At 44.4% G+C, this 12,032-nt stretch overlaps 1 protein-coding gene across 1 annotated transcript in view; it reads left to right on the forward strand.

Annotated features, from left to right (window-relative positions):
* The first annotated feature begins 5,114 nt into the window (after window positions 1-5,114).
* The window catches only part of TBC1D22B (TBC1 domain family member 22B), an 81,275-nt gene continuing 74,357 nt past the window's right edge, over window positions 5,115-12,032 (forward strand). The window contains exon 1 of the mRNA XM_030315407.2: window positions 5,115-5,307. Within this exon, the coding sequence (XP_030171267.1) occupies window positions 5,252-5,307 (56 nt within the window). The 5' untranslated portion in view covers window positions 5,115-5,251. The remainder of the gene's footprint in view (window positions 5,308-12,032) is intronic.

The following is a 12,032-nucleotide window of genomic DNA, read 5'->3' on the forward strand; positions in this document are numbered from 1 at the left end:
TCGATTTTTATCTTCCCCAATCAGGCTCCTTTTTACTATTCTTCAAGTCTCTCTCCCCCTCTCTCCCTCTCTTTCTTTTTCCTATGGTGTCTCTACTCAGGGCTTATCTCTTCACAGAACTTTCTCTAAGGATTGGGATACACCCACCTCTTTTGAATCCTCCTGCAACCCACACATGGATCATTCCCTTAACTCTACTTTGCCCCCGACTGAGTTGTTTTACTCTCCTTTGAATGAAGATGCAGTTAAGGAGGGAAAGGTTTAAACCTTGCAGGCAGATTACATTGAGAGTCTTCTATTCATACTTTCAAAATAATCAAACCTGGGGTACCTGGCTGGCTCAGTCCGTAGAGCATGGGACTCTTGGCCTCGGTGCTGTGACTTTGAGCCCCACATTGTGTGTAGAGATTACTTTAAAAAATACATTTAAAAAAATCAAATCCTTGAGATAAACTCAAGGGTCAAAGGCCATAAGGTGCTTGAAACAGATCTATGAAGGGAGGTCCACAGATAAGCAGCATCAGTGTCACGGGGGGGCTTATCAGAAATGCAGAATTGTAGGGGCGCCTGGGTGGCTCAATCGGTTAAGCAACTGACTTCGGCTCAGGTCATGATCTCGCGGTTCATGGGTTCGAGCCCCGTGTCGGGCTCTGTGCTGACATCTCGGAGCCTGGAGCCTCCTTCAGATTCTGTGTCTCTCTCTCTCTCTGTTCCTCCCCTGCTCATTCTCTGTCTCTCTCTGTCTCTCAAAAATAAATAAACATAAAAAAAAAAAAACCCAAAAAGAAATGCAGAATCATAGGCTTTAGCCCAGACACGCTGAATCAGAATCTGGGCTTTTAACGTGATCTCTATGTGATCCACATGTATATTAAAGTATGAGAAGACTGGCCTAGAAGCTGCAAAAGAGTTTGAAGAGGACAGTCTTTCCAAGATAGGAAGGGAGACTGTTCTTCAACCAAGAGTAGCGGCAAGCTTGTAGTCTTTGGTAAAGTGGACGCATCCTAGTAGGTGTTAGAAAACATGGTTTGTAACATGTTTTCCAACAACAGCAAAATGTTTATGAACAACATAGAGCCAAAGGACAAGAACAGTTTATACTTTTCGTTTTCCTACTTAGTCAATATTAAGCACCGACTATGTGCCAAGTGCTATCCCAGGTGAGAATAGCAGAAAACAAAACAGGCAAAATCCCTGCCCCAGTGGAGCTTACATCCTAGGGATGGAGATGGGCAACAAAGAAGTGCATAATAGGCCAGGTGGTGATCATGTCTTTTTTTTTTTTTAATGTTTTTATTTATTCTTGAGACAGAGAGAGACAGAGCATGAGCAGGGGAGGGGCACAGAGAGGAGACACAGAATCTGAAGCAGGATCCAGGCTCTGAGCACAGAGCCCAAGGCAGGGCTCGAACTCACAGACTGTGAGATCATGACCGGAGTGAAGTCGGCCGCTTAACCGACTGAGCTACCCAGGCGCCCCGAGAGGGTTTTAAAGAAAAATAGAGTGGTGGGGACCGCTATTTAAGATGAGTGGTCAGGGATGGCATCCCCAATGTGAAGACACTGAGGGAGCAAGCCATCCAGATCTTTGTGGCGAGAGAATTCCAAGCAGAGGAAATGGCTAATACAAAGGCCTGGAGGTAGGAACATGCTTGGAGGATTCAAGGAACAGGGAAACTGCCAGTAAGTGCGGTTGGAGCAGATTAAGCAAGAAAGAGAGTGGAGGGGTCTTTAAGGAGCTTGGATTTTATGCCAAGTGTGATGGAGCCATTGCAAGGTACTGAGCAGAGGAGTGACATAAGGTGACTGACATTTTATTTTATTTTATTTTTCTTCCCCTGAAATATACATGTTTATTATTTTTTTAAGTTTAATTTTTTTTTTCAACGTTTATTTATTTTTGGGACAGAGAGAGACAGAGCATGAATGGGGGAGGGGCAGAGAGAGAGGGAGACACAGAACCGGAAACAGGCTCCAGGCTCTGAGCCATCAGCCCAGAGCCCGACGCGGGGCTCGAACTCACGGACCGCGAGATCGTGACCTGGCTGAAGTCGGACGCTTAACCGACTGCGCCACCCAGGCGCCCCTATTTTTTTAAGTTTAAATCCAAGTGAGTTAACATATAGTGTAATGATGATTTCAGGAATAGAATTTAGTGATTCATCCTTTACGTATGACACGCAGTGCTCATCCCGACGAGTGCCCTTCTTAATGCCCATTGTTCATTTAGCCCATCCCCCCACCCAACGCGCCATCAGCAACCCTCAGTTTGTTCTCTGTATTTAAGAGTCTCTTATGGTTTGTCTCCTTCTCTGTTTTCATCTTAGTTTTGCTTCCTTTCTCTTATGTTCATCTGTTTTTTTTTCTTAAATTCCACATATGAGTGAAATCATATATTTGTCTTTCTTTGACTGACTTATTTTGCTTAGCATAATACCCTCCAGTTCCATCCACATTGTTGCAAATGGCAAGATATTATTCTTTTTGATTGCCGAGTAATACTCCATTGTATATATACCACATCTTTATCCATTCATCAATCAATGGACACATGGGCTCTTTACATACTTTGGCTGTTGTCAGTTGTGACTAACATTTTAGAAGGCTCTCTCTGGATGCTCTCTGGGGAAGAGACTCTAAGGGGGAAAGAGTGTAAGCAGGGAGGACCAATAGGAGGCTGCTGTATAGATGTGGTTGGTTTAGATTTTGATAATGATGGTGGTGGTGGTGAGAAAAGGACCAACAATCTCAACTATCTTAATAGAGACTATTTGGGTTGAGGTGGCTGGGTGCTTAACAAAGACTATTTAAAGGGCCACGTGGGTGGCTCAGTTGGTTAAAGGTTGGACTTCAGCCCAGGTCATGATCTCACGGTTTGTGAGTTCAAGTCCCGCATTGGGCTCTCTTCTGTCAGCACAGAAACCCCCCTCTTATCCCTCCCTCCCCAAAAATAAACACTGGGGTGCCTGGGTGGCTCAGTAGGTTAAGTGTCTGACTCGTGATCTCAGCTCAGGTAATAATCTATAGGTTCATGAGTTCGAGCTCTGCACTGGGCTCTGTGCTAACAGCATGGAGCCTACTTGGAATTCTCTCTCCCTCTCTCTCTGCCCCCACCCCACTCCTGATCACTCTCTCTCTCTCAAAATAAATAAACTTAAAAAAAATAAACATAAAAAAAGACTATTTAAAAAGTTTTTGTCAGATGACAAGAGTGATTTTTTTTTTCCTTTGGGTGAGAAACTGGCTTAGATGTAGAAAACAAAGAGTAGGAATAATAGCACGTCTCTGGATTGAACGATGTTAACAGCATCCCCCGGGAATCAGTGTTATTTAACATCTCATAAACAATTAAGAAAAAGGAATACTTTAAGACATTTTTTGGTGTACACATTACAGTCTGCTTTCCACATAGTGAAATGTCAAGTCAATAGGGAGCATCTTCTGGAATATTTCTAAAGCTATGTGAGTAGGCTGGAAAGTGGCAGGTGACTTGCCACATGGACAGTATAAGGCAGCTAACACAGGGGGACACAATTCTGAACTGCCAGTTACCACCAAAGAAAGGGATCTAGAAGTTGCTGTACATTATTCCTTTGAGATGCCAGCTCTTGTAAAGTCCAAAATGCCAGCAAAAGTTCTGGCTGTCCAGAATAAAGACAAAGCATCAGTTTCAACAAAAACCTCGGGAAACTCCTCGTGGAGCCCAGTATGCAGTGCTGGTCACTGCATTCGAAGAAAAAGAAAAGCCAAAGAAAGGCAGCTAAAATGATTTAAAGGCTAGAAGGGCTTTTGTTTTTTGGATTAAGTGCCCATAAAGGTGATTATCTGAGACTATGAAAGTCTATGAAAGCTTGAAAAATTTATAGAAAGTAAAATAGCCCGTTTCATGGTTGCAAAATTTACAAAAGAAGCTTGAAAATGGGGGTAATGTCTATATAGAAAAAGGCCATTGGAGGGCATATGTTCTTTTTTAGACAGGGGGTCCTTAAATGTTCTCCAATATGTGGGAGGATGTGTTGTAACAGCAAACAGAAGCTGGGATGGAGGACAAGCAGCCCATCTCAACAGTTCTTTTTTAGGACAAACATTACTTTGGACTAGGGTGTGCTCTCTGCCCACCCCCTCATTCTCCCTGCTCACCCCAATCACTGTAGTATACAACCACAGAAACTCACAAAGAGCAAAAAACACTGACAAGACATTCAAAGGATTCAAAAACGCTGTATCAAATCTCATTCCAAGTGAAAACTAGATTGAAAATGAATTCAAGGGTGATAGATTTATAATAGATTAATAAAGGGGATTAAAGATGTTTGGGGGTATACCCTTAATCTTTGTGATTCACGCCTTGGAGATATGCTATGTCCCGGCAGGAAATGTTACTTAGTAGTCTGAATTGGATGGAAAAAAATAAGAGCATGTCCTAAACAGTCAGTTATCTGGCTTCTCATAGTCAGAAAGTGGCAGTTAATGATAGAAACACGGATTAAATTATTTGAATTTTACCCCCAGAACAAATCCTTTACTAGTGATCAATTACCAGACGAATGGGAGACTCTTATGAACCAACCGTTACTCATGTGTTGAACAGTTAGCAACCCTGGGCTATTGGATACATATTGATCTTCCTTCATAGATTTAACAAAAAAAAAAAAAAAAAAAAAAAAAGACTCCAAACGGAACAGGGAAGGGTGAGGAGGATAATAACCAGAGTGACATTGATTTGGGAGATGTTAAAAATGGGCTGCAACCACCACATGGCCGTTATTTTTAGGTCAAAGATTTATATATATAAATACATATGCTCTGTCTTTCCAAAAAATATTAGGCTCAGGAACCTCATTCCCTCCCGAAAGAAAACAGTACTCTTTCTTCCTTCCCCATAGGCCCCTTTCTTTACCTGCTTCTTCCACTCCCAGGGTTAAGGAACTTTCAGCTCCGCCTCCCTGCTCTTCCAAGCTCCTCCTTCCCGGTCCACCTGTGTGCCCAGTGCCTGATGTCACTTTTCGGCTTCAGCGGCCTGCAGGATTCCGGCTCCCTATTGGTCTGTCTGACCACGGCCTGCGCAACCCACCAATGGCAGCGGCGCTGGGTGGGGGGGTGCCCACATCCAAGATGGCGCCCCCAGGAGCTGGGAGCGGGTGACCGGCGGCGGGGAAGCGGCCTGGGTTGGCCCTCCGATTACGGGGTCCTGGGGGCATCTCGCCGGGTACCCCCTGGCCCGCCTGCAAGGCCTTCCCCGGCCAGAGCAATGGCCGCCGAGAACAGCAAGCAGTTTTGGAAGAGGAGCGCCAAGCTGCCGGGGAGGTAAGCCCAGGACGCCGAGAGGAAGAGATTGGACCAAACCCTTCCAGATCCTAAGCCCTAAATCCCGCGGCCCTGGGGCGCCACCGACCTCGAAAGGCTGGTTTGGGGGAACCTGGGCTGGGGGAGGTGGGACTGCCTGGTGGCGGCGGGGCAGCTGTCGAGCAAAGGTAGCGGGCAGCGAGCTTTGGGAATGGCTGGGTGTGGGAGCACACCAGGGTCTGGGAGCGGAGGGCGCCGAAGCCGGTGCCCTCCGCCGGAGGTGGCCGGAGTCTGGGTGTAAAGGACAGGAGTTGGGTGGATAGCCAGTGTCGGTCCTGGATTTGGAGGGTCATCCCCAAAGCTGTCTCTCACTTTAAATATAACTCCTTCTTGGGGGTCTCTATCACGCACAGGTGGTTGCTTGCATAAGGGCTGGCCCCTTCCCTTGCTTCCCCAGATCTTTACGTATGAATCTTTTCTTGGACTCTCAAAAGATTCTGGTGGGAGCTTGGGATCGTATGCAGGGGGACAGAAAAAGTGAGGAAAATTCTCCAGCTCGACCTTGCTTTATCTTGAGTTGGCTACTTCCCATTAGGAATTATTACAGAGTGACTCAAGGATCGAGGTTATTTCTTTAGCATTTTCTATGGATTTGTTTAACCCCAAGTGACCTCTTCCCTCTGCGTTGTAATGTTCTTGTGCAAATGCACGAGATTCTTTCATTCTTCATAGTTTAGTTGGAGAGCAGACCTTTTAAGCTACTCGACTCCCCTCCCCTTTTTGATGTATGTTGAGAGCTTAGCATTTGTACATCCATCAATCTGCTGTTGGTTTATAGTTTCAATTTGTTTTGGGCAGAGCCCTGAGAAGCATAAGGAATGTATGTCTCAGTCAGGAATTTAAGATTTCCACCAGCCATAGGCCACTGGGTGATGAAATACATGTTTGCTTGTGCCCCACATGCTACTTTTCTTAATGGATAAAAGGTCTTTTCCTTCAGGGACAATCCTTTGAATTTGTGTGTATATGTGGATTTTTTTTTTTTTTAATAGCAAAATGGAAATTAGGGTCAGTGATGGCTATGTAGCAGTCTTATTTAGGATCCTATTAGACATAGGGAGAATGGGAATCAGCTTTTAGTAACACATTATTAGAATAATGCAAGAGAATGCAGAAATAGCTTCAGATTAAAGTGCTGTGGAATTACAGTGTTAATACTAATGCTAAAGACTTCTATGTTTTTAGATAGGCACCGTTTCCTGCCAACTGATTTGTTTTCCTTCCTGGTCTAGGGAGCTCTCCAGTGTCACAACTGCTGTTTTCTGGGGTTTTCCATGGTGAGATCATTCAATTTTGACATCCTAAGGTTATAGTCAGAATCAGTGGGAAAACTGTTAAGTCAGGAAGCAGTATTTGAGATGTGGGATATGGCGGGGTCTTTTACGCCTGCTGACTGCTGATTGTTATGAACAATTTTTTGTTTTCCGTATTTCCTCTTTTGGACTATAGGAGCAGTCAACTTTTTTCAGAGCATTGCTTTTGTGCTCTGTAAGTAAGAGGAGTCTTTTCTGTTTCTTCAAGTTTCTGGCTTCCTTTTTCATTTTGAAGAGGAATAGAGGAGAGAACATTTGAGTTCAGAAAGGCCTGAGTTATTACTTGGACTCTTACCTGTGTGATCAATGACAAATGATTTACTCAATCTCTCTAGACCTCAATTTTCTTATCTACGAAGTGAGGATAAAAATACTTCCTCGGGGTTACTATCAGGACTAAATTAAACATCCTATTTGTAAAGAACCTAGAACGATGTTTATTTAGCACATTATAGTTGCTTAATAAATACTAGTTATGAGGATTCTTGTTATTAGAGCAAGTAAACATTTAAAAGAATATTTCTCAGCTCCTTACTCCAGTACTAGGTATTTATGTTTATTGTTTATCTTAAGGCATTGAAATGTTGGCACAGCTCATAACAGTTTTTAGTACCTTGCTGGTTGAAGAGAACTATTGTTTAGCTGTGTTCTTTCAGTGGGGAGCCCTAGCAGCTGTTGGTTATGGGAGAAAATTAAAGTTTTTTTAGATAGAAGGTGCTTTGATTTAAGGAAAAGACTAGGGCGTTTTCCCAAGAATAGAAGTTTTGCATTTGTACTCTTTCAGTGTTTGTGAAGAACTTTCTCCTGGGTGGGGAAATGACATCAGTAACTTTCTAGGTCCATGGCAGCCTAGAAGTGAAACTAGTTTTCTCTGCAAATTGAAAGGTAAAAATTCAAAGTGATGACAGTTACTTTCAGTTTCTTTGATCATGGTCTAGCAACCTTAATGACAACAAATAGGAATTTTATTTCGTAAATTAGCCTAAGTTCAAAATGAATGAAACATCCTTTTTAAAAATAACATCCTTTGTTAACAATAGCTTTATTGAGATGTAATTCACATACTATGAACATGCGTCCTTTTGAAGTGTACAGTTCAGTGGTATTTGGTATATTCGTCCAAAGTATAGATGGTTTTGTGCAACCAGCACCACCAATTTCAGTACATTTTCATCACCCCACAAAGAAGCCTTGTATTCGTCCCCTCACCTCGGCCCTCGGCAACCACTAATCCTTCTATTTCAATGGATTTACCTTTTCTGGGACATTCCATGTAAATGGAATAATGTGAGGGGCGCCTGTTGGCTCAGTTGGTTAAGCGTCCAGCTCTCGATTTCAGCTCAGGTCCTGATCTCACAGTTTGTGAGTTCGAACCCTGTGTCTGGCTCTGTGCTGGCTCTGTTTTTGAAGGCTCGCCCATGTTGTAGCATGTATCAGTATGTTGTTCCTTTTTATGGCTAGATAACATTCCACCGATTATACTTCATTTTGTGTATCCATTCATCAGTTGATGACGTTTGGGTTGTTTCCACTTTTGGGCTATTGTAAACAATGTTATGAAATTCACGTGCAGGTTTTTGTGTGGATGTGTGTTTTCCATTCTTTGGAGTTTATGTAGAAGTGCTGAGTTATATGGTAACTGGATAGAATTAAACATCTTTTAAAATTTTATTAATTTATTTAAGTTTAGTTTATTGAGAGAGAGAGAGAGAAAGAGAAAATCCTAAGCAGGCTCCCCACTGTCAGCACAGAGCCCGATGCAGGGCTTGAAGTCACAAACCATGAGATCATGACCTGAGCCAAAATCAAGAGTCAGACACTTCACCAACTGAGCCACCCAGGCGCCCCTGTTTTTTATTTCTTGAGAGAGAGAGAGAGAGAGAGAGAGAGAGAGAGAGAGAGAGAGAGAGAGAAAACGCTTGAGCAGGGGAGAGGGGCAGAGGGAGAGAGAGGGTAACTCTTAAGTAGGTTTCATGCTCAGTGCAGAGCATGACTGGGGGCTTGATCCCATCATCCTGGGATCATAACCCGGGCTGAAATCAAGAGTCGGATGCTCAACCCGACTGAGCCACCCAGGCACTCCTTAAACATCTTTTAAGATTCTCTCAGTTATTTATAAGAGCCTTACGTACTTACTACATCAAATGGTTCTTCTCTAGATGCCTAGAAAGATAGGCAACACTCTATACCATGTGGTTAAGAGTTTAGGCTCTGGAAACTTGCAACTAGGATAAATAAGTTCTGGAGATCTCATGTACAGCACAGTGATTATAGTCAACAACACCGTATTATAAACTTCAAAGTTGCTAAGAGACTGGGTCTTAATTGTTCTCACCACAAAAAAGAAATGATAATTATGTGACTTGATAGAGGTGTTAGCTAATGCTAAGGTGGTAAACACTCTGTACACTTTAAAATTTTTTTTTAATTTATATTAGAGAGAGCACGAGCGGAAAAGGGACAGAGAGAGAGGGAGATGGAGACAGAATCTGAAGCAGGCTCCAGGCTCTGAGCTGTCAGCACAGAGCCCAACCGGGGCTGGAACGCGCAAACTGAGATCATGACTTGAGTTGAAGTCGGATGCTTAAATGGCTGAGCGACCCAGGCGCCCCTGCACTCTGTACACTTTAAACTTATGCAATGTTTTATGTCAATTATATCTCAAAAAAAAAAAATGCAGATTCTGGAACCTGACTGCCTGGGTTCAAATCCCAGCTTTGCCACTTTCTAGCTGTGTGACCCTGGGCAAGATACATAACTTCTCTGTGCCTCAATTTCTTTATCTATAAAATGGGAGCAGAGTACCTATCTCATAAGGCTGTTGGGAGGATTAATGAGATAATACATAGAGAGTGCATAAGAAGGACTCAATAACATTAGCTATTATGAAAATGATAGTTATGGTTGTAGTAGCTCATTTTTAATTTGTTTCTCCCCCTTGCTCTAGTTTCTGAAACTGGGATTCAAATTGGGCCGCCTGGGTGGCTCAGTCGGTCAAGTGTCCGACTTCGGCTTGGTTCATGATCTCACGGTTCGCGAGTTCGAGCCCCGCGTCGGGCTCTGTGCTGACAGCTCAGAGCCCGGAGCCTGCTTCGGATTCTGTCTCTCCCTCTTTCTCTGCCCCTCCCCTGCTCACACTCTGTCTCCCTCTCTCAAAAATAAATAAACATTGAGACTGGAATTCAAAAACTTTGATCACTGGTATGTCTGGAGCCCCCAGTGAGTCCTGGGTAAAGAAGAAAACCCCAAACAAAGCACCCCCTATTGCTAATCAGGCAGAAGATTTACAGAGACGCAAAGAAGCCTAATGCAGGGCAGCTGTGGCTATCAGGTGTTCATTACCACCGAGGAGTATGATTGTGAGCAGCGGTCCTAAAACTTTAGACTTTGGTGAGTCACCTGCAGGGCTTGTTGAAACATAGATTGCCAGGTTTCTGATCCAGTAGGTCTGAGATGGGACCTGAGAAGTAGACTTTCTCAGAAGTTCCCAAGTGATTACTGCTGCTGCTAATCTGGGGGCTGCATTTTGAGAACCACTGGGATAAGAGCCCTGAATCAAACTGAAAGCAGCCTGAGTTCCAGCGTTGGGAGCCTTTGCCATGTGGATTTTGAACATTTAACACATCTCCGCTTGGCTGTGCGATAAGTGTCTCATGCTGAACGCACCCACACAGAACTCCTGATTTCCACATGTGCCCTCTCCTGCCAAGCCACTCATTCCATTTCATTTAATGGTCCCGCCATTCACCAAAATCCTAACGTCTGATCCTTCTCTTTCCTTTCCTGCCTCATTCAGTTCATCAGCAAGTCCTGTTGGCTCGTCGCAATATACTCTGGGTCTGAGCCGTTCTCTCCTCTCTCTTGCCTGGACTACTGCGTCAGCCTTCTAACTGGTGTTCCCGTTTCTCTTCTTGCCCCTCTCTCTCATTTGTAATTAGAACGAAATCCAAACTCTCTATGTCTTCCAGGCCCTTCATGTTGGAAAGATAGGCCGAGTTAAGGACTTTGATATTTATCCCAAGAGCAGTGGGATGCCGTTAGAAGGTTGGTGGGGGTAGGGGCGCCTGGGTGGCGCAGTCGGTTAAGCGTCCGACTTCAGCCAGGTCACGATCTCGCGGTCCGGGAGTTCGAGCCCCGCGTCGGGCTCTGGGCTGATGGCTCAGAGCCTGGAGCCTGTTTCCGATTCTGTGTCTCCCTCTCTCTCTGCCCCTCCCCCGTTCATGCTCTGTCTCTCTCTGTCCCAAAAATAAATAAACGTTGAAAAAAAAAAAATTAAAAAAAAAAAAAAAGAAGGTTGGTGGGGGCTGTGGCACGATCAGATTCACATGTATAAAAAAATATTCTGGGTGCCCTGAGGAAAATGGCCTGGACCAGCATTTTCTTTCTTTTTTTTTTTTTAATTTTTTTTTAACGTTTATTTATGAGACAGAGAGAGACACAGCATGAATGGGGGAGGGGCAGAGAGAGAGGGAGACACAGAACCGGAAGCAGGCTCCAGGCTCCGAGCCATCAGCCCAGAGCCCGATGCGAGGCTCGAACTCAGGGACCGCGAGATCGTGACCTGAGCCGAAGTCGGACGCTCAACCGACTGAGCCACCCAGGCGCCCCATGGACCAGTATTTTCAACAGTTAGGGATGGGAGACACACAGTTGGTGTTTTGGGTGGGTTAAATCTGGGCTGTACTGGACTGTGGGATGTTTAACACCCCTGGCCCTTGCCCACTAAGTGCCAGGAAGACCCACCATTTATTGGGACAAACACCTTTCCCACATACAAGTTTCCAAACACTTCAGTCACCACCCACCCCTGCCCCCCACTGGGGATCAGGATGAGTATAGTTAGGTGGCCACTGCAGTCAGTGGAAGGAGAGGTGATGATGGCTTAGACTAGGGCAATGGCACATAGAGGTCAAGTTTGAGAATATCAAGAGGCCTTGGTAAACCACTGGATTTAGGGAGTGAGGGAGAAGGAGATGCCATTCCCAGGTTTCTGACTTAGCTGGTCAGGTAAGAGTGTGATGTCATGCACTTAGAGAAAAAGCCAAGTTTCAGGACCAAGTACTTAAATACTCTATGCTCAGTTTCCATATCTATGAAATGAGAGTTTTGGATTGAGTGACCTCTAAGGCTGAAGCTGAGGATTAAGTTTAAAGTTCAACTAGTATTCAACGAGCTTCAACTCATGTCAATGGGTATTTCTCTTTTGCTTTGTCACTCACACCCGGCATGACTGATAGGTAAGAGTAGATGGTGTGGGGGCCACTGAAGGTGGGCTTTTCTATCTCGTGCTTTTGGAAGTAGCAAATTGCTGGCCCCGTGAGCATCTGAGTGTCGTGAAACTGTAGAATGTCTAAGGCCACTGCAGGTAAGGAA

Source organism: Lynx canadensis, chromosome B2 (assembly GCF_007474595.2).
Source record: "Lynx canadensis isolate LIC74 chromosome B2, mLynCan4.pri.v2, whole genome shotgun sequence".
NCBI classification, from domain to species: domain Eukaryota; kingdom Metazoa; phylum Chordata; class Mammalia; order Carnivora; family Felidae; genus Lynx; species Lynx canadensis.